We start from the raw sequence: 23,775 nt of genomic DNA, 5'->3' as shown, positions 1-23,775 counted from the left end.
AACACTACATTGAACAATATAATAAAATAATAAAGTAATAATAGTAATAATAATAATATGTTATAATGGCCTATGTCAAGTGTGTGACTTAAGCTGATTTATGATGCCTAAGTCAAAATAAAATGTGACTGAATTTTTTGAACATGCCTTTGTGACTTAAGCAAGATATGGTAACACTTTATGGGTGTCTACATAAGAGTGACATGAGCGTGTCATAAACATGACATGGGATGTGTCATGAAAATGAATGACACTTTGAAGTGTAATGCTCATGATACTTGTCCTCCTGTCATGTTTTTGACAGGCTTGTGTGACTCTTATGTAGACACCTTCAAAATAAAGTGTTACCATATCTTGCTTAAGTCACAAAGGCATGTTCAAAAAATTCATTTATTTCTCTTAAGTTACATAGTTTACACACAGTGTTATTACGATCCCAATAGCCATCCTTTGTTACATCCTTTTTTTGAGTGAAATGATCAATAAATGTCATATGTTACACTTTTGGTGAAGTATTTTGTGTTTCCTGCAAAACTTGAAAAAATGAGTTAGGCGATTATTTTAACATGGTGACGATTTGCTGACCGTTTGGAAGCAAAATGATTTATTGAATAATCGAAGAAAGAACAATCGACAGTGATAGTCACTAGTGACAGTGATCGTTAGCTGCAGCCCTATATTTACATTCCAGCAAAGAACACAATGTGACAGCACAGGCTGTTCGCTCAACTAGTGGTTCCGCTAATCCCGACAGGACGTGAACGCAGCATCTGGCCAGGGGCGGGTAGGCGCTAACCGTGCAGTATGGCGGACGATGGAGACAGTTCGAGCGGACCAGTTGACACAAGCGGCGGGCAGGGGGCAGCGGACGAGTCGGACGGGCTCGGCCTCGGCGCGATGTTGCTGAATATCGGTATTGTGGTTGTGGTGGTGGCGGTGTGCCTGGCGGTGTACCGGCGGTGGGGCAGGCGGCTCGTCTCCGACGCGGCCCAGGGCGACGAGGCCTCGGCGCTTCCCAAGATGAGGAGACGGGACTTCAGTCTGGAGCAGCTGCGGGAGTACGACGGGCTCCACAACCCCCGCATCCTCATGGCTGTCAACATGAAAATTTTCGACGTGACCAGCGGCAAAAAGTTTTACGGGAAAGGTGAGTTTGTGCAGCAAGGACACCCTGAACTGACAGCCTGGTGAGTTAGCTGACAAGTGTCCGCTTGTGGTGAGTTTTTCCCGGACAAAAAATTTGGGCGCAATCGGTTGTGGTTAGCTTAGCTTAGCTTCTGGCTTTGTCTGTGTTATTGAATGGGATGCTAGCTGATAGTCAACCACCGCGACTGTCTTTAGGTAGTCGTGTCTGTTGTGGTGACGTTTTAACGCCTCTGAACTTTATATTCATGAACACTGAACCTGTTAAACTTTAGTTAAAGTTTAGTTTAAGGCTGGTGTTTTTAACCAGCTAGCATGCTAACCTAAGGTAGCCTGTTAGCTTGTTGACGTGCACACAGACACACTGCACTGTCTGGGTGTCTGGGCTGGAGCCGCCGCTTGTTTACACTGATGGGACTCATGCATAGATGTTGGGAACTTTGCACCAATGTTTGAACCTTTTAAACAATATTAATATTGCCTATGCAGATGCTAGTTTAATGCAAACAAAGACTGACAGCTGAGGCAGCTCACTATTCAGCTGTGCCAAGTGACATTTCCTTTTCTTTTTGGGAGGGTCATAAGATGTTTATTGATTTTCCAGATCAAAACAACTTCACTCGGCTAACTGTTACTAACATTTGCATAACATAACATCACATAGTAATGTAAAACAAAAAAACACAATGAAAAGTCTATAACATGCAATGCAATATAGGATATAAAAGCTCAAATGATCTATTAATTCACTTAGTTTATATTGCTGCATGCCATGCAGTTTAAAGAAAAATCTTCAAGTATGACTTTATTCCACTGGGTTTTAGATTATCATGCACTTTCTTGCACAGATTATCAGCATTTTACAGAGTTTCATTACAAAGTTTTATTTATATATATATATATATATATATATATATCAGTACAAAACATAATTTTGTGTCCCAAATAGCATGCACATGTGGCTATTTTCTAGATAAGACTAAAAAAATATTAATTTCCTGCCTTGTAATATGCAAAACATATGTATTTTCTATCAAGACTAGAGGCAATAGGTGGGATTACGTCTCTCTGTTCTGCATAAGAGGCATAGACAAGTCAAATTTATGAGTAATAAAATAAAGATACTCAACTCAAGATTTTACAAACGCACTTAAAGTTCTTGCACTCTCCCAGTCATCATCCGGTACCAAGTTAGCTGCAGCTCAGGGAACACGTTTGCAAACAGACATGAAGAGCAAATATTACATCTCTTTACTTTTGCGAAGCACGTTTCAGTGCCACATGAGTCATTTTTTTCTTCTTTTTTTATATGTTGCTGCAAAGCAAGGTTAGCCTGCTACTCTACATTTTCTCTGACCTGGCTGAATCACACATCAACTCTGTAATAAACTATAATTATTCAAACAACATTCCCAACAGTCTCATGTGTCACAGCTGCTATTTGACACTGCCAGCACTGGGCCAAGTAGGCCTGAATCTATCCAGCTCACCAAATTATGACACGTAGTTTTACAGTAGAGACGCACTGAAGTTATTAATAGTTATAAATTGTCTCGTTGATCAATCCATACATCAACTTGACAGAAAAATAGTTTATGACTTGTGAAGTAGTCGATTAAAGTAGGTTGTGAACAGAAGAACCTAATCATTTTCCTCAGATTCTGAAAGTGAAAGTTTGCCTCTGTGTCTTGTTGTTGTAAACAGAATGTGGTTGGTTTTTGGACAAGATAAGTAACTAGAACGTAGATTAATTTATCAGAACTGGTCTAGCTGGATCTGTCATTAACAGCTGACGCACTCAAGTTTTATTTAATTCATAATAACATGTACAATATCGAGCATAAAAATAGGAATATCAGTATGCTGCTTTAGTTTTACTAAGGCTTGCAGTTTTATCTGTAAAATGCTTGTTCTTTTAGTTATGCAAGGTTGGAGCACATCTAATCTTTGAGGTGATAAGGCGTCTTTGCTTCATGGTCGGCAGTTTGATTGAGGTTTTTTTTTTTTGTCTTACTGTTGCACAATTAAAAGGGGGAAAAACTGAGAGCCTGCAGAGTTTTCACATGCTCGTCAGATGATGTTCTTCTGAAGGAAAACGAATGATTGAAAACACAGTGTAAACATCAGGGAAGGCTCGGGGCGTTGTTGGAGAAATTTGTTACAGAGGCTGAATATCACAAGTGCCCTTTTTAAAGGATTAAATATCATTCAGATAACTGGAAAGTTCAGAGTGTAACACACACCCCTTTAACACAGAGTCATTTGAGATATCCTCTAATAATACAACACAAACTGTAAAATCATGACGACATTTTAACCAAGCATTTGAATTGATATTGGTAAAAGTTGCACGACAGCACAGGACAACAAACGTCACAATATTTCTAAGAGAACAGCACACAGCAACATCTTTTTCCAAAATGTTTAATCTGTATACTGAATGCTAAAAACTGTGACAAAATAAATTAAACTGCCAGCGGGTAAACTGTATTTTGTAATAACATTGATGTAGAAGCTGTATTTAATCAGCTGATAATTTGATGATATTTGAGTGAGAGCTTCATGCCTTCAGAAGACATTTTACTCACAAAATATAATAAAAGAATATAGCGAGACCCATAAATCAGACTTGTTGTTAAATAAGATGATTATATGTCAGTCAATAAGAAACAGAAAAATCCGACTGTCACACACGAATGTCAACAATGTGTTTGAGGAAACATATTAATGTCATGCATCTATGTTAAAAGTTAATTTGCTCAGTATACACTACCAGTCAAAAGTTTGGAAACACATTCTCATTCAATGGTTTTTCTATATTTATATATTTTTTATTATTTTCAATATTGTAAATTAATATTTGAAACCATCAGAACTATGATGGATCACATATGGAATTATGTAGTAAATAAAAACGTGTCGAACAAACCAGAACATGTTTTATATTTTAGATTCTTCAAAGTAGCCTTTAACCTTTTGCTTTGATGGTCTCAAACACATTAAGAAGGCAAGAAATTCCACAAATTAAGTCTTGGTAAGGTGCACCTGTTAATTAAAAACCATTCCAGGTGACAACTCATGAATCTGACAGAGAGAGTAACAGAAGTGTGCAAAGCAACAAAGCAATAGGTAGATACTGTGGATAGTCTAAAGTATAAAACATATTCTGGTTTGTTTATGCATTCTTTTTTACTACATAATTCCACATGTGTTCTTTCATAGTATGTCTTCAGTATTAATCTACAATGTTGAAAATAATAATAAAAACATTGAATGAGAAGGTGTGTCCAAACTTGACTGGTAGTTTTTATCTGTGTCTAGAGTTGATTGGGTCTGGCTTTATTAAGAAACAATCAGTATAGTAATGTGGATTTCAAAACTTAGCAGGTAGAAGCATTTGTTGTTAACGCTTTACTCAGACAGAATAGTCTAAGTTAGAGACTTAGAGCAGCAATTAAGTGCTATTTTTGAAATTATTAATCACTTTTCAAAAATTATTTTTTAACTTAGTTCTGCAACTTATCATTGTAAGATTTGACTTCATGCTGCAACTCATTGCTATTTTGAAATTATTGATTAGTTTTGCAAATTATTTGTTTGATGAATCCACCACTGCTCAGGGTCAAAGGGAGAAAATCAAATATCACGATATCTTTGACCAAATACCTCAAATACTGCAATGATATTGTAGAGTTGACTTCTGATGGTTTACCCAAACATTTACATTTACATACAAGTTGTATGTTTTTATTATTGTTTTTTAAATGTTATTATATGTGATTATTAAGTTTCATTAGAGGAAAAAAAGGTCATTACATATGATGTAACCAATTTATTTATTTATTATCAGAACTTCATAATTCATAATTTTCTGACTAATATGTTAATTGAATTATTACTCTGTTTTGATTTTAATAGTTTTTATACTTGTTTGGGTGAAAAACATAAGTAGACAAAAATCACACTGTCTGGTTTATAGGTCACCATTTTTCATATTTTCAACAACATACATAAGAGAGAAAATAGTTGTTTTTTTTAAAGAAGGATAATAATAAAGCCAGCCATCACTAATTAAAATCATTACAATAAAACAAACAACGGGGTGAGTAAGTAGCTGGCCACTGCAGCTGTAATTTAACTCTAATGCATTTTTGAAGACTGGTTTTAAAGTGACTCTTGAGATCCGACAATATCACATTTCACATTACAACATTACTTATAATTTATTTTCCTCCAGCTCCAATAACAACATCAAATTGAGCCACAACAGCTACAGTAACATTTCAGAAAATAGAAAAGCATTTTTCTTTTTCTTAGAAAAAATAAAAAGCATTGCAATTTAATCTGCTTTTAATGTGAAGTAGCAGCAGCAGTCACATGGTCTGAGTTAATCACCACAGATAAACAGTTGTAAAAGTAGAGACAGAAAAAGCAGGTTTGTTTGTCCTAAAATTCATCAGGAAGAAGTTTTGGTGGATGAAGCTTAAACTCTTATTCATCCTGACTTTTGTGTTTCCTCAGATGGTCCTTACGGCATTTTCGCAGGCCGGGATGCTTCGAGAGGCCTGGCCACCTTCTGCCTGGAGAAAGACGCCCTGAGGGACGAGTACGACGACTTGTCAGACCTTAACGCTGTACAGATGGAGAGCGTGAGGGAGTGGGAGATGCAGTTCATGGGTAAGGCTTAATTTTTCTGATGTTTGCACCAGAGAAAATGCTCCTCAGATATCGATTTGTCTCAGATTTCACAGATGCCTCCACCGTGTTCATCCCCTGTCCCACGGTGCCTTTTCATATTTAGTCGGGTCAGAAACACAAGTTTATCTTGGTTTATAAGCGCCTGCTTTCATATGTTGGGTTACATTTTGAGCAACATGATTTTTGTTGTTAAATTAGGACAATTTAACCCTCTGAAAACCAACCCCCTGTGAGATAATCTTCAAATCAATCTAAAATATAAACAATAATATGTAGAGCATTCATTGTTTTTGTTTTGGTAATGTCATTACGTCATCCTGCTTGACGTGCTAAGCTGTTACAAAATCGCAAAAGAGAGAGGAGCAGAGAAGCAGGTTGATAGGAATTTTGGAGAAAGATTGAGAGAAAAAGTATATTTCTTCAGTTTTGCTCCAAGAAATTACGTCACAATAAGCAAAACTGTCAATGTAGGTACTTTGTAATGAAGCTGTTGAACAGATTAACATGCTGGCCTTCAGTTTTCTCTACATTCAAATATATATTCCTTATTTTGTTGTTATATTTAGATAAAAATATAGATATAAACCTGCTTCTGTTTGTAGAGAAAAATGATTGTATGGTTGCAGATTCACTGTTCGTCCAACAAAAAGCAGCTATGAAGAAGCTTGGTGCTCAGAACTAATGTTTGATACCCTTATGTTGTTAATTTATTTGCAAAAATATAAAATGTAAAAGCTCAAAGCAGGTTTCAAACACAAGAGAAATTAATAGGTCATTTCATTACAACAGATTGGCAGCTATCCCCAAATCAAGGATTACCTTGAACGTTATTTTCCAGGCCTGGAAGAGTCACAGAATTAGTAAAATCCTTGAACGTTTTTTAAAAGTCATAGAAATGTTTTGCGTTCGATGACATTAACAGTTGCAGTAATCTCCTGTGAATAACCTTCCACATAATGTCACACAGTGACAAATACATTTTCTGTAGCTCATAACATAATACTTCACTCTAAATGTTAATTATTGTATAAATGAGCCAATTTTATTCTCTGATAATTCTGTTTATTTCAGGAACAGGCAATATAAAGTTGTCATGTTGGGCTTGAAGAATTTGTGATGAGAATATTTCTTTATTTTCCTCACTATTTGTAGATGGAACGATCTATGAATTTATTGAGAAATTAGTTGGCAGATTAAGCTTCACTGAAAATTATAAATTGCATCTCGAATTGAGTCTGCGAAAGAAAGCATTTAAGAAAGCCGGAAAATATTCACAGTTAAAAAAACAAAACTAGCAATTTTTAAAAAAAAATTTGCATTAAAACAATTATCAAATAATTGTAATTTAATTAATAATTTGATGATTTACTCTCTTTTTAAAAAAAAAGAGAAAACAAGCAGCCCAGTTATTTGTGGAATGTGCAGTTGAACCAGACGTTGGGGTGAACTTGGGACAAACAATAAACCCAAACTAAAAATATCCTCTGCTGCCACGTCTGCTGAAACACAGTTAAAACAGGAAGCAGTGACAGTGAAAGGAAACAAAGGGCCTTCTATTCAGAAACTTTTATATGTCACGTCTGTGGATTATTCCCCTGCACTGAACGTGTAACTGTAACACCGTTTTAGATCCTGTTATTATTACAGTCTGTAATTTAAAAAAATGCTTTAACTCAAAGTCAAGGCTCCTTCTTTGAGTCCCGGTTGTCTAATTATGGACTGAAACATGTCGAGCCTCTGCTTACTGAAATGACACGTCTCTGGACTCTTGATGCAGATAACACATTTAAAGCTGGACTGGGCAGCTTTGGAAGTTGGCGGCCCCGAACTGTGTCTGATTAAATCATGTAAGAGGCTGTCAGTAAATAAGTCACAGCATGTAGCTGACTGCACCAACAGCTCTGCTAAGAGTCCAGAGTTCTCGCTGATGTTCAGGACAAAAGTTAGGACGAATTTCGATTCATCAGTCATCAGAAAATGAATGAGAAACTGTTTTGATAAAGTATGAATTATTTGAGGAGTTGTACAAGCAAAAAATGCCAAATATTTTCTTGTTCCAGGTTCTAAAATCTGAAGATTATCTTAGAAGCTTGGACTGTTTGTCAGATGCAAAAAAGACATTTCAAAATGTTATTGTCGGTCTAGGGAACTAATACAGTCATATGGAATATGGGAAAAGTGGGAAAGTGATAACTGATATGTCGGCCAATATAATAAATTATTTAAAATCTTTTTTATATGGCTTGGTACTCGGAAGGCTACTTTATCAAATAACATTACATATATTATACATTAGACTTACATTCAACCAATATTATATATATATATATATATATATACATACACACATATATATATATATATGTGTGTGTATGTATGTGTGTATATATATATATATATATATATATATATATATATATATATATACACATATATATATATATATATATATACACATATATATATATATATATATATATATATATACACATATACACATATATATATATATATATATATATACACACATATATATATATAAATATGATAACTGAGAAAATAAAGACTAAATGGACATATAATTAATGGCTAAATTAATCAGTTATGTATCAGTTAATACAGTTATGTTCAGTTAGTTGCTGACCATTTAAATAAAGAATAAAGATAAATAAATAGAGAACACCATTTCTAAATTTCACCCCAAGCATTATTATATCATAATATATCGTGTAAAAAAAAAAAAAAGGAACTGCAACGATAAAATGTTTAACATTTTTGCTTGTAAATGTATTTAAAGGATTATCAAAATAGTTGCAGATTAATTTTCTCTGAATCGATTATCCCACGGAAAGTGTTAAAGGCATTTTTGCTTTTTGACATTTTGACATTCATAAAAACATGGAACTATCAGTTTCCCATCCACAACATAAAAGCATTTATAAAAGCCACATATTATTAACTATATGTTAAGTGTTTAAAAAGAGCCATTGAAATAACGATATATAAAAAAACAATAGAACTGGAAATCCCAGTTAATGTCTTCCCTACAAAGTTGAAGCTGTAATGTCGTGGAATTTAATAGATGGATTGATTAATCAAGGTTATAATTGCCAGAGTAATCTGAGATGAAAATAAACTAGGAGCGCAACTAATTGTTTAGGAAAGTACTTTTTAACTTTATATTGCAGTTTCAGCACTTCAACGTTTGTTCCTGCTTTGTTTTTCATTTTTAAATAACAAGCCACCACAACAATAATGGTAATAATACAAAAAATGTATATTAATAATAACACTAAAATAAGAGGCATTTGTAAAAAAAAAAAAAAATCAGCTTGGTGTATTACTTGGAGTGGTTAAAGACCACTCATTGCACATATAGAAAAGATGATAAATAAAACAGTAAAATAATAATAATAATTAAGCATAAAAAATAATAGAGTGATATGAGTGTGTAGAAGCAAAAGATGGAAGGATAAAAAGGAAGACAGAAATACACGATTAATTTGAAAGGTAAGCAAGTATTCAGATCCACTCACTGGACCAGTATAGCTCCATCTTTTGTTAAAAATATCTTTTTGGAGTCTCAAGGAGTTTGCTATTCAGAGCCTGACAGATACATCAGATGACAGATTTTATTGGCCGATGTTGGCCTATAAACAGTAGCGGTTAGATGTGCAGTTATGATAACTTTTTTTTACACAATATATATATATATATAGCCATGGAAAATTATTGGACCACCCTTAGTTTCTTCAATTTCTTGTTCATTTTAATGGCTTGATAATAACTAAAATCATTATCAAGAAAACCATGGAAAGTGGCTAGATATTGGCTCTTAAATCTAACTCTTATGAGCTATTTTTGTTGTTATCATTATATTTTTCCAAACAAATGTACCTTTACAAAAAACAGAATAATAGGAGCGCTGCTGGTGTCCTTAAATACACCGGTGCTCTTGCAATGGGTAAACAGTGAACTGTATGGAGACAAGAAACAAAAACACATGCAATGTGAATCCCCCTATAATTGCATGTGTTTTTGTTTCTTGTCTCCATACACATACCTGAGGAAGGCGCAACCGGACACGCGTTGGTGTTTTTAGATGTAACCCATGTAAAATAAATGTACCTTTAGTTGTACCAGGTATTAAAATTAACAAGAAATTGAAGAAAATAAGGGTGGTCTAATATTTTTTTTTCCATCACTGTATAATGCAGAAAATGTTGCATGGCATGATTTAGAAATGGTGTTTGTATAATAATGTATGACAATTTTAAATATTATTCAATGAAGTTTTGTTTGATAAAGTAGCTCTCTGGGTACATTTGCAGAGTGGTGAAACATTGTTGCACATAAAAAAGGGTCTATTTTCATTCTAGCTCAAAAAATTACTACATAGGCCACAATAATGGTTATCAATGAATTTCCCCCTCTAAAATCAATATCAGTATCGGTCAGGCTCTGGTGTTATTTGTTCCATCTGGTACATTTCCCATATCTTGTCAGACCGATGGCCGCTCTTTTAACGCAATATTTTATCAATATCTTCCAGAAAAATACGATTATGTCGGGAGGTTGCTGAAGCCCGGAGACGAGCCGTCGGAGTACACAGACGAGGAGGACATCAAGGACCACCTGAAGCACGACTGAGCGGTTTCATCACACCGACCAAAGCCAGGAGCCCCAAACAGCTGCGACAGACCGCTCCCAGACCCCCAGACCTCCTCCTCCTGCCCCATCGATCCACCTGCCACTCCTTTCTCCAGCCCCACTCCCCAAAAACTCTTCACCTCCTGAATCTGTCTGGCGCCGTGGCTGTTTTGGAAGGGCAGGACTCAAGTCTCAATGCCCAGACCTCCCTCCCTCCCTCTTCATCCTGCGGAGATGACCACCAACAGAAAGTGATTGGAAAACCTTCGACGAGGGCTTTTTTAAAATGACAGAAAAACATGTGTGGGCGGGGGGGGAGAGAGAGGCCATTAGATGTAATCGAAAAACAAAAAAAACACAAAATATTTTAGTCATTTGCTCCAGCGCTGGGGAACGCGTGGTCATCGTGGTCGCCGCTGAGCGCTGGGTGGAGGTTGGTCCGAGGTAGAGAAACACATTGGTCGAAGATGATCAGTGGATCGGGATGGGGAAACAGATTTCTCTCTTTTTTATCTTTTGATTTAGTCACATTGCACCTGAAACTGCTTCAGCTTCGGACAGCTTATCAATCAATCTTTTTTTTTTTGTTCGAATAATTTCCCCCCTTGTTGAGAGGGCGGTGCTGCAGAAGCAGTGCTGTGGAAATTGGGGGCGTCGCATTTCCTGTTGTGTTTGTAGTGTATGCACTACTAGTTTTCTTTGTTTGTCACCATGTGATTGTATTTGTTGAGTAGCATAGAGGGTGGGAGGGAGGGATTTCTTTTTTTTTTTTTTTTTTTGGATGGGGTCGGGGGGGTTTAAAGGTCCTTGCCATATGAATCCTGTTTTGAATCACATCAGACGGACTGAATCACTGATCGGGAATACAAAGGGAAGGTGATAAGGCAGTCCTAATCAATCGACTCAATTGTTTACATGCCTCACAAGCCAGCTGCAAGTCTGTAGATGCCCCTGAAAATGGTCCAAGTATTAATTGTGCCTTATTTTGTTTGTTGTGTCAGTCCTGACCGTTCTAACAGAGGAGGCGAGCGGAGGGATGGAGGTGTCGGTTTTTACTAGACTCGGTCCCCCAGACTTTAAAGAAGGCATACGTTCTGTCAGTCGTCCATGCACAGACTGTAATATTTCCCCACTTCACAAACTTTGTAAATAGACCGTATGAATAACTCAGTGTTACTGCCATATTTATGTAGTTGATGAACTCCAGATATGTATAATGCTATGTCGTATTGGCCAAAACCCCCATGGTTTGTGTTTTTTCTTTTTTTTTTTCTTTTTCTTTTTGAACTTCTTTTTAAACGTGGGTGAATTTCCAAAAAAAAAAGAGGAAAAAAAAAGTGGAGTGTTGCAAAGTGCTGCAGGGCGGGACCGGGAGCTGTTCTTGCGAATTTTTTTGTTCGAAGACGTTGCTTATCCTGTAAATATATCTATCATTTTATTAAAAGCATGTGCAACAACGAAGTGAGCTATGCCGAATTCCCACCACGTCATGTATTTAAATGTTGGGTGTGTGTGTGTGCGTGTCTGCGTGACAGAGGCAGGAAGGGATTTGTTCATGCATAATAAATCGATTTGGTTAATAATTGAAGAAGTCTGGAATTTATTTGCTTTTAGTGGTGGCATGATTGGATCACTACCTGGAAAATATTTTATAGTTCATTAAAATGTTTAACAGTAAAGTGTCTCCGCTTCAGGGCTGTTTACCTGCAAAGAAAACCCATTAATTCAGTGTGAAGTTAAACATTTGAGGAGATACGAATGCATCAAACTCTAAACCAGACTCATTATTATTATCATAACACTTTTCTGCTACAGAACAGTTTGAATATTGAAATTAACTCCACATGTCAACAAATGGTGATGATTTAATGTCCTAACTGACCACAGAGAAGTCTGCTGAACTAATGTTTTTCCTGCATGTCTTGGGAGAACAGTGCTGCGACTCAGTAAAGAAAATCAGGAACAAAATGTACAACATGCAGAAAGCTTCATGGCAAACCTCAGTGAACGATTATTAACACCAGATGTTGAGGAACAGAAAAGCAAACTCGGAAATAGAGAGAAAGAAAAAAACAAATCAAAAACTGATCAGGATAAAAGAGAGAAGAGATTACTGAGATTAAGGAAGAGATTAATGGCTTTGTCTCCCTAAAATGTTCAATGTATTACAAAGTAATATATCAAGAATTATGGGATTGTTTAAAGTTGTTAATTTGAGAGAAACAAAAGGAATAGGAAAATTAATTGGAATCTTTTTAAATTATGGATGCTCAAACAGGACAAATAAATATATCCTTTAAAGAAAAAGCAATACTCCACTATCATAAAGAAGATACAATAAAGAATGAAATACATATAGGAGGAATAACTGGTAGAAACAATCAATATGTGATACAGTAAATTAATGGGACATATATTTATACAGGCAAAAAAAATGAGTGAAGCATGTAGGGATATACATATAGAAATAGTTTTGAACATAAATGGGGAAATTAAATATGTCAAGTGGGACAAAATAAATACAGAAAAAGTATTTTAAAAATTGGGGGGGAAAACATAATTTACGTATATATTGGAAAATGATAAGAAGGGATGCAAATAATTTAACAAGGAAAAAAGTAAATGTCGAAATTAACAATGACAACTGTTTAAATAAATCATTTTGACCAATTTTGGAAGTAATAAATGATAATAAATAGGCCTTAATGGAAAAAGTCTGAAGATGCTGTTTTCTGCTACTACACTTCATTTAAAAATCAAATGCACTTTTTGCTGTAGTACATAACCTCACAGCTTTAGTTACTTCAGATTAAGATTTTACAGAAACACACAAAGATAAATTAAAATAGAAATTAAACTACCACACTTAAAATTAGCTTCATCTTAATCAACTGTGGCATTAAAATGACCATCATTAAACACTATAATATATAATAACATGCTTATTATGAAGCTATTCTTCATAATAAGCAGTTTTATTTTTGATTTTTTCGAGTGCATTATACTGAATAATACTTTTACCTAAAAAAGATTAATAAACTGTGTAAAATTTCGCAAAAATACCACTTTAAATCTTGTGTTTACCTAAGATACTCCAACAACATTAGTGTGTTGGAAATAAGCCAATCAGCATTTTGTATAAACAATAATAATAAATAAAATAAAAATGGATCTGTACATTTTTCCTCGGGGGAAAACAAAATAAAACAATATCTTAAAATTTAACATTGTTTGTACTTTTGCGATGTGATCACCACAGAGTAAAAAAAGAAGAAAAAGCGCTCTGTCATCAACAACACGGCTCAACAGCGCCCCCACTAGTGCTCCGGATGATCCCGGTACTGCAGCGCCACACACTCAGTGAAATGTGTGTTTGAGTGAAACTCGTCGCTGGCTGTTGTTCCCGATCGGCCATCACAGCAGCGACAAGCCGAGGAGGATCACTTCAAGGTCCGGAGCAGGGATGTGTTTTACCCGCTGATCATCAGACGATCATTTCATCTCAACCCCCAACAGCAGCTCCTGAACGCACCACCGACATCTTGGCTTTCTTGGTCTAAAAATCAAACAAAAACTACCCCGAAAAAAATCATCCGTCTGCCCCTCTCAAGTATCGGATCATCTTGGTGGTTTTCCAGGCAGCAACATCGGGTGAGTGTTGATGCGAAAGACGGGGAGTCCAGTTCGTCCCCGTTCATACAAACCAAAGTTGCATGAATTCCTGCAGTTATTCACTCCTCTGCTTTGATTTGTGCAGGATAATGGCAGAGCATCTGTCCCAGAGTGAGCTGGACTACCCATTCAAACTTCTGGAGTATTTCAATGGCTTCAGGGTCTCAAAGGTAACATTTGCATAAAATAAACACTATAGATGCATTCAGTATGCAGTAATGTATATAGGGTTGTTACTAATTGATTTGGTCCAAATAATATCGCAAAGTCCGCAATGATGTTTTCATATTGCTTGTTTTGTCTGAACCAAAAACTATAGATATCTAGTCTTATATCATACGACTTAATAAATGAATGAATAAATAAGTAAGCAAAACGCAAAAAAAAATTACATTTGACAAGCTGTAACCAGCAACTTTTGTATTTGTTCAATGTCTCATCATTTTTGGATTGTTAGCATTTGATACACATTTTAGTGCTAAATTAAACGTTTTTCTTTTGTTAAATAAATAATGGATCAAAAATGTTAAAAATCCCTCAAAAATATCACAATAAGACACATTTTTTTTGCAATCAGATGGTGAGCAATTCTGTTCAATAAACTGCTGACAAACCTCCTAATTGTTAATATATTTTGGGAAGCCATCCATCCTCTGAATGCTCTAGATCTCCAGTTTGTGGTTGTAAAGTTTCATGAGGGTGTGATTATCTTAGAAGTCACAGCAGGCCATTTTATACAGTCGGATCAAGTAAAAAAAAATGCTCTCACTGCAATGAAATGGCTACTATGAGGTGGCACTAGATGGACAAGATAGAGGATCACGAGTGTTAGGAAGAGTAATCTTGACATGAATGTCTGCACAAAATTTCCTGGCCAACAGTTTGAGACATTTTACTAAAAGCTATAAATGTCAGTCTCATGATCAGCGGGATTCATCCCCGGGGGAACATGAACATCTGTACACAATTCATTGGTAATCCATCAAATAGTTGTTGAGATATTTTAGTTTGGAACAAAGTGCCAGCCAAAAAAACTCAACAGTTGATGTATGTTTGTCCCTGCAGGTGATATTTTCAGCCTGTGAGCTGGGAGTGTTTGACCTGCTGCTGAGGTCCCAGGAGCCCCTGAGTGCCCAGCATGTAGCCCGGGAGCTGAACACCAGTGTGGACGGGATGGAGAGGCTGCTGGACGCACTGGTGGGCATCGAGATCCTGGAGGTGGAGACCGCAGACGGGACAGGTGAGGAGGAGGAAGAGGAGGAGGACTGATGGATCGGAATACAACATGTGCACTACACAGCGGCCATGGCCATGTATGTGGACACCTGAACAAACTGTGGATACAATTCTTCTCTGTGGTCACCTCTGAGAAACCCAAATGTCAGAGCTTCCTTGAACACACCAACAAAGAGTTTTTAAAGCATAAACCTAGTGCTATTATATATTTTTCTAATTTTCTTTCAACAAATCCTAAGAACAGACCAATACCATTAATAAACTGATAATTACACTCCCTTCAAAGTCACCAGACCCCTTTGATGAAATAGTAATTTTACCTTACAGAAAACCTTGTTTGTCTACTGTTGTCTTGATCACTTAGTTTTTTGTTTTTGTTTAATGTGTGACTTTGCTTGTTTAACAGCTAAGTTTGGATTCACCAAATTCACAATAACACAAACAAACACACTGACTGAGGCATAGGTAGACCAGCAACTCCTGTGTTCTGCGAGGTAAAATTGCTGTTTTTGTAAATGGAGTCTGGTGGCTTTGAGGAGAGGATAGATTAGAGCTGCAGTTTCTCCTGCGTAAACTTAAACAGGACTGCAAGATAAAGTGGTGAAAATATTCTAAATATAAAGTACACCTAAACTGATAGAAATTTTTCCACAGAAGTACATTTTTTAGTTTCCATGCCGGTGCCCCTGCCTGCTTCTCCAAACTGGAGTAGTGCCGAGCGCCATCTACTGTAGGTAACACAGACTATGGATAATATCTCATCACATCACCACACTTCAAAAGATCTAAACTATCTCATTAAGGGCTGCAACTATGTGTCTTAAAATCAAAGACAATTGTAAAAAAAAAAAAAGACAAAGTCCAATGTGATTTCAACAACCCAAAACTCAAAAGATATTCAGCTAACTGTCAAATGTGTCAAAGAAAAGTCTTTTCTTTCTTGAATTTGCACATTTGAGGAGCTGGAATTGAAGAATGTTTGTAATCTTACCTTGAAAAATGACTGAAATGGTCGACTAATCCTTTACAGTTCTGACACTGTGGTACGTCTGCATGAAAGACTTGTATTGATCCTGTAAATGTCCATGTTAGAAGCTAATGACACGCTGATTTAAATGTGTGTTTTTGTGAAAACAGCTCTGTACAGCAGCACAGATGTGGCTAATCTCTACCTGGCCAAAGCCAGCGGCAAGTCTCTCCATGACATGATCATCTACCAATCTCAGACCATCTACCCACTGTGGAACAACATGGTGGACGCCGTCAGGTTTGAATGATTCACATCTTTGAACTGCAGATATTTTGCATTTACGAAGACTTTATTAATGTATTTTTGTCCTACTTCCAGTTTTGTGCTTCCTAAAGTCTTTTATTCACTTCAAATTTAGATGTGTTGCTTATTATGTTCAGAATAACCAGAAATGTGTGCAAAGGAAGATTTATTTGATGTGATAGTTGTAGTCAAGGTTTATAATAGATTATAAACACTTGTAGAACTGACTGTGTATTTGCCTTCGGGATGGGAATCTGCAGCCCCCTCACTCATCGATTTGATTCAGTTTAAGAGGGCTACGATGTGATTATGAAACGATTATCCATGCTTCTTGATCCCTCATAATTGATTTCTACACATTCATTTTTTCATCGCATGTTTGTCACATTCCCAATATATTATATAATATATATTATATATAAAACACTTTCATAAGGTTACAAAAAAAAAAAAAAAACAGCATTCGGCTTAAAAAAACCTCTACTTCTGGACATAACTTTCAGCAACTAGCCTCCGTGTTGAAAGATTGGAGGTTTGACCTCTCCCACTCACTGGACAGGTGAACTACATAACTTTTCACATTACATTGCTTTGTCACAGGTCAAAATTTTGTGGCTTACCGACTCATTCTGGTGCATTACTTTTTTTAATCTAGAGTCATATGAACACCTACAAGTGATGCTGAAATGTTGCTTGAGTCAAAATAACAACATGCAGAAAGAGGTTACAGGTGAAGTGTGATAGTTCATTTTGTTCAGAAAGATCAGGGGCCGGATTCATAAAGCATTCTTAAGAAAAAAAAAATGCTTCTTAAGAGCCACTTTTTTCTTAACTTTGTTCTTAAGTTTTTTCCTAAGATAGAACTTGAGAACAAATGAGATTCTTTCTTCTCATATTTCTTCACAACTTTAAGAGAAGCCCTCACCGGTCTTAAAACAGCTACAGTGAAAAGGTTAGTCTTGATACGTATTTACATGAACAAATTCGTATGACATTTATTTGATTTCTTTAATATTTAGTTTAGCCCTAGACAATGTGTTGAAAAATTTTGTTCATTGAAGTAGTTTTTTGTGAATGTATCACATAAAGCTTATTTTGGCAGTTTAAGAACGTCCTAAGTGAGAAAACTAAGAAGTTCCTAAGATATATGACAATTCTAAGAAAAAAATGGTGAACAGCATTTAAGAACATTCTTAGCAACATCTTTCGAGTTTTATCCTAAGAACACTTTTTTGAATCCAGCCCCAGGGCTATTCATATGTTGATTGAAAGCAAAAGAGAACAATCAGCACAAATCACCCCGATGTGATAAAATCCTCATGATTGATCTTCAATGATTTCTTCATGCCGCCAACTTCTCTCCAAAGTTCTGTCTTGAAACTTCATGACAGTTTTTGTTCGATGATAAACGACCAAGTATAACCAAAGATAAGGTCAAATATATTTAGTATACAAATATATTGTGAGATGTTATCCTCATTTTACCTCTTACGTGGTATATCTGCCACCTGTGTTCACATTTGCAACATTTCAAAGTCTTCATTGAGCAAAAAAAACATCATTTTTACAATCTGATGTTTATTTGTGGGTTCAAAATGTTGATCCAGTAACTCAAAATGAAAAAACAATTATCTTGTCATATAGGTGGGATTTTGCTGAAAACACGATACCAATATGGCATGATAAACATTTTTCAGCGTTATATACAGACAGAATGAAGTTCAAAGACTCTAAAGGGTTAAACACCTGAGTGCGGGGGTGCTCCGTTTGAAGACAGAGTGCCAATTTCCAGGGATCCAGCATATGGAAAAGAGCCACACAAAAACGCAGTTGCGGAAATCCTGCCTTAAGTAGAAGAAGTGCAGATTTTGTGTGTCAGACTGAAGCAGAGAGAAGAAGAAAACACAGTGTGAACAAACTAATTTATCTATGTTAGCTAATAGCCCCCAGAGCTGCTGCACCTCTGAGAAATGTTTGCAGAAATAATACAAATTCTGCAGATAAAACGATGAGCAAACATTTTGAATTATCATAATTTTCACAAGTACAAACAGTCATTTTTTGTTCTTCCCTGCAGGGAAGGGAAGAATCAGAATGAAAAGACCTTCGGCCTTCCACCAGAGGATATCTTCCAAGCTATTTACAGGTTGGTGTTGATTTTGTTGCTTCAGATGCATAATTATAAAGCTTAAAATGTTGAGTTTGATGATTCTGTGAACTTTTTCATTCAGATCAGAGGAGGAGATGCTGAAGTTCATGGGTCTGATGAACTCCTCGTGGGTTCTTGACGGACATGACATAGTGACGGCGTTCAACCTCTCCTGCTTTCAGAACATAGTAGATCTTGGGGGTGAGAGGTTATACTAAACTTATCAAAATATATTTATTTATGGCCAGATATTTTAGTTTGTGTTATTAATTGTCAAACAAATGGTCTTTTTGACCAAATGAAGATGATAAAATAACAAAAATGTATGAAATAAATCATGTTAATGAGAATGTTTGTGTCTAAATTAAAAATAAATACAATTTGGCAGGTAAAGGGATGTCAAATACTGATAAAATGAACATTTTAAATTAATTTTATTTTCATGTTGAATTGTGGTGATGCAACATGTTTGACTGAGTTAATAAAGTTCAATAAAGTTCCTCTGTGTTATTTCACACTAAACAAAGTATTCAGATAAGTAAAAGTACCAATACCCAACTGTAAAAAATACTCCATTACAAGTAAAATTATGGCAATTAAAACTGTGTATATGTAATTTAAGTAAAAGTATGTAATGTAGTTAGAGTATTAAAAGCAGAAAAAAATCCCCTGTGGCTGTTAAACTATTATATTTAATATTGTTACGTTATTATTACTCGTGCATTGATTTTAAATGTATTTCCATAATTTAATTATGGATTAATCTGCTGATCATTTTCTATATTAATTGACTGATTGTTTGGTTTGCAAAAATCGTGAAAATAGTGAGAAATGCCATCACAGTTATGCAGATCCCAAAATAACACGTTCACAATGACACGAAGCAGCAAATACCAACATTTAAGATTATTGTTACAGGTGTACTTGTACATTTTTATATATTTTGTACACAAAAAATCTGCACCATGTAAAGTTACTAAAGCTGTCAGTTGTAACATTTGTGAAGCTGGAACCCTGAAAGCACAATGAAGTAGAAAAGTAAAGTCTTTTTTTAAAATATAGAATTAAATTAGCTTGAAACAAACTCATGTAAAGTACCTGTAAGTACTTCAAATTCACTTTGTTACAGTGCTTGAGTAAATGTACCTCGTTATATTCCACCACTGCTAACTGATATTCTTCTGTCTGAATAACTCCCAGGATGCACTGGTGCTCTGGCCCGTGAGATGGTGAAGGCGTACCCGTCCTCCTCTGTGACGGTGTTCGACCTGCCGCAGGTCGTAGAAACAGCTCAGAAACATTTCTCTCAGGAGAACGACACTGTTGTTTTTCAAACTGGTGAGCCTCATTTAGCCTAATTCAATACGGCAAGAGTTGCTCAAATTGCTCAAAGTTTACAGTAGATTTTTAAAACTAGTTTTCTCTTATGCATGCAGGAGATTTCTTCAGTGGTGAAATCCCTCCAGCAGATCTTTACATCCTGGCCAGAATCATCCATGACTGGCCTGAAGAGAAGTGCCTCACACTGCTGAAGAAGATCTATAACGCCTGCAGACCAGGTGAGTTGAACAGTCACTGTGTCAGTGCAAAGCTGCAAAATCTGTGGCCTCTCTTTCCTCCAAACCTAGAGAAATAGAGGCTGATTTAATCTTAATTGGCTCTGTATTTACACTCAGTCGGTTTTTAAGTCAATGGAAATTGCTATCCTTTGCGGTTACTGTAGAGCTGAAGTCAAGTCAAACAGTTAATAACAGTTTAACACCAAGTTCTCTAAGGTGGCAAAGACAGTTGAAAAACTACCATCTGTGGTGCAGTTAAACCTTCATTTAGTAGGTAAATACTGTTTAGTTTTAATCAGGATGCTTCAACTTGTGCCTCTCTTTTAGTCAAGTTTTCTACATTTGAAACACAGAATATTTGTTACTTTAATTTTCTAAGAAACACAGGAGGTTGTAAAAACAAAAAACAATGTGTAATGTAATATCTTAATCCTCAAAGAAGGTTCTGTCCTGCAGGTTTAAAAAAAAAATTTCCTCCAGGGTACATTAGCTAGAGTTTCCTTATCTGTGTCCCTAACCCCAGTCCAACAGTGTGAAAAAGCAAGAACCTCTGATTAGATTTTAACCAAAGTGAGACCCCTGACAATAGAGATGCAGTAAAATGTTGAAGAGACTTTGAAGATTATGAACATTTCTATCAAGTTTTGTATTTTTTTAACTGTGTCCCATGGCTACGTAACAAAAGCACATTCCCTGTTTTTGCATTATTTACCAGCTTCCTCTGTGCCGACACCTTTGAACCGATAAAAACACTTTATGTGTTTACACTCACACTTTCAGAGCTCAGTATGTTTGTTCATTTCTCCTGGCAGGCGGCGGCGTCCTGCTGGTGGAAGCCATGCTGTTTGAGAACAGACGAGGGCCTGTCACCGCTCAGATCTTCTCCCTCAACATGCTGGTGCAGGCAGAGGGCCGCGAGCGCCCACCGTCCGAATACACCCACATCCTCAACAAGACCGGTTTCCACAACGTGCAGGTGTGCCGGACAGGCAAGTCCTACGACGCCATCCTGGCCACCAGATGAGCTAGGGACCATCGAGAGGCACGTCCCTCAAGTCTGGAGAAGTAAAGAAAGTTGAATTTGAACTTTTGAAGAACTTGAAAAGGTTTTGATGTGGACATAAACGTATAAGCTCTGAAAAAAACTTGTCTCAGCGCACATGGACCCCCAGTTTATGTTGTGGTCGCCCCTTGTGATATTTTCAGGTATTGTGATTGCAGTTAAACTTGTTTTTTAAGGATCGCACTAATACAAAAATTCTCTAGTTTGAAGTTGCTGCTGGATGATATTTCTGAACAATTTTTGCCTCCACAAACCATCAAAATGTAAACAAATTCTTAATCAATTCAGGTTTAAGGAATAGTTTGACATTTTCTGGAAATCTAGAGTTAGATGAAGAGGAAAACTATAAACTATTTGGCATCGCGTTTTATGGATTTTCAGCCAAAATACTGGGCCAATATCACATAAACTGTCTGTAAATAATTTGCAAAATTTTTTTTTTTTTTACATGTGATGTATATTTATAAATCTTGATAACTTTTATTGATATTTTTTCATCTGATTTTTGCTTTTTTACATATATATATATATTTAAAACAAATACCAGTAATGTAATTTACTAATTGATCCAGGTAAAATAATCAGATGGGGAGCAGATGTGAAGATAAAATGAATAGTTTATTACAGATATTTCAGGCAACAGTTTTGTCAGTTTGCACACTGTTGAAAAAATGCCTGTGCATTAATTAATTCTTATTTGGGGACTACTTTTATTATTAAGTAATTACAATAACATCAAACGTAAAAACAACAATGCTGCCAGGCATCATGTTATTCATTTCATAATCATTATGACACAAATGATGCACAAATCTCTACATAGTTTGTGAATAATTATCCATTAATGGTACACCATTAAATGACATGTAAAGGAGTACAGCGAGAAAAATGCAAACCAACTTCAGTGGTCATTATTCCAAATAGAATATTGTCAGTTTTCTCTTTTTTGCAATGCATGAATAATTCCTAAATCTTAGTAGAAATGTCAGTCTTTTCAATTCATTGACCTCTTTCATGAATTCACATCAAAAACCTGCTGAACATGGATATTAATGCTTTTTTATTGTTTGATTCCAAAACATTTAAATGCAGCAAGCTAGAGAGAAACAGCTGTGTGTTGTGCTGTTGGGTTTTCCGTGTGACTGTTCTTCCACCTTTCCTTTTCAATGTGATGAGTTCACGTTCCCTCTCAGACTGCATGTAAATCAGACGCTTCAGGACAAACCTCAGTTTACCTCCATAGTCCTCCACTGGTGTTAGAAAGTTATCATTTTCCTGTTTTTGGTCTGTTAGTTGTGTGAAGGAAAAATCACTATCGTGCTGTTAAAACTAACCTTTACTTATTTATGTTTCCAGAATATCTTGTGTTTACATCAAGTAATTAAAATCATCTCAGCTGTTAATAGGTCATGGGAATGTCACATAGAATACATACCGCATATCAGTGTAAATGTTTGCATGTTATAGATGAGGTGTGAATGCAACATATCAAGATGTTTGATAGAAACATATCAAAACTGTCATTTTTGTTAGTTTTCTGTCCTCTGATCATTACACATGTTGGCAGCATGCATCCTACAGATTAAATCAAAGATATACATCTTGTTTGTTCTTTTTGAGGAGTTCATTTTTCAGAATCTGTTATTGTTTCAGTTTTCTACATTCTATAGCTGCTGAAATGGCACAAAAAATAAATATTCAATAATACTATATATTTTTCTGATATCGGCCATTCTGCATAATGAGTACTTTTACTTTTGGTATTTTAACCTAATTTTAATGCTGATAACACTTTGAATGCAGGACTTTTAGTATTTTGTAATCATGTGGCAATGCTCCTTTTGCCTATATAATTTGAATACTTCTCCCACCATAGTTTTTATTTGAACTAAATTGCTTTTTAAAAAATTATTAGTGTGGCCTCTTTTAAAGATAACGCTGTGTGTATTGTCGGAAAAAGGAGTCAACCGAGCAACATGGGTTTGGATTAGGACACTGCAAATATAACGATGACACATTTTTTTCCTGCATTATATGCAGCTGGATTAAATACATTAACTGACGTAAAATATGTGAGTACTTTTTCCACTTAAAACAAAGAAAGAAAGAAAATAAATTATGTTTATATATATATATATATATATATATATATATATATATAATTTATTTTATTTATATATATATATATATATAATTTATTATATATATATACATATATATATAATTTATTATGTATATATATACATATATAATTATATATATATATATATATCATCAAAATTTAACAAATTTACTCAAATTGTTTTTTTGTTTTTTTTCGTTATAATGCATT

At 35.5% G+C, this 23,775-nt stretch overlaps 2 protein-coding genes across 2 annotated transcripts; both read left to right on the top strand.

Annotated features, from left to right (window-relative positions):
* Nucleotides 1-761: 761 nt before the first annotated feature.
* pgrmc2 (progesterone receptor membrane component 2) lies at nucleotides 762-11,237 on the top strand. The gene is made up of 3 exons (XM_059353114.1): nucleotides 762-1,147; nucleotides 5,665-5,820; nucleotides 10,394-11,237. Exons 1-3 carry the CDS (start codon nucleotides 805-807, stop codon nucleotides 10,489-10,491), a joined length of 597 nt encoding a protein of 198 aa, XP_059209097.1. The 5' UTR covers nucleotides 762-804; the 3' UTR covers nucleotides 10,492-11,237.
* A 2,574-nt stretch (nucleotides 11,238-13,811) lies between these two features.
* Nucleotides 13,812-23,527, top strand: asmt2 (acetylserotonin O-methyltransferase 2). Its single transcript, XM_059353105.1, has 9 exons — nucleotides 13,812-14,142; nucleotides 14,249-14,333; nucleotides 15,229-15,403; nucleotides 16,537-16,666; nucleotides 18,750-18,818; nucleotides 18,904-19,022; nucleotides 20,022-20,159; nucleotides 20,258-20,380; nucleotides 21,193-23,527. Exons 2-9 carry the CDS (start codon nucleotides 14,253-14,255, stop codon nucleotides 21,402-21,404), a joined length of 1,047 nt encoding a protein of 348 aa, XP_059209088.1. The 5' UTR covers nucleotides 13,812-14,142; nucleotides 14,249-14,252; the 3' UTR covers nucleotides 21,405-23,527.
* Nucleotides 23,528-23,775: the final 248 nt, after the last annotated feature.

This window comes from Centropristis striata, chromosome 16, assembly GCF_030273125.1.
Source record: "Centropristis striata isolate RG_2023a ecotype Rhode Island chromosome 16, C.striata_1.0, whole genome shotgun sequence".
Classification (NCBI taxonomy): domain Eukaryota; kingdom Metazoa; phylum Chordata; class Actinopteri; order Perciformes; family Serranidae; genus Centropristis; species Centropristis striata.
This window is presented reverse-complemented; position numbering and strand designations above follow the sequence as displayed.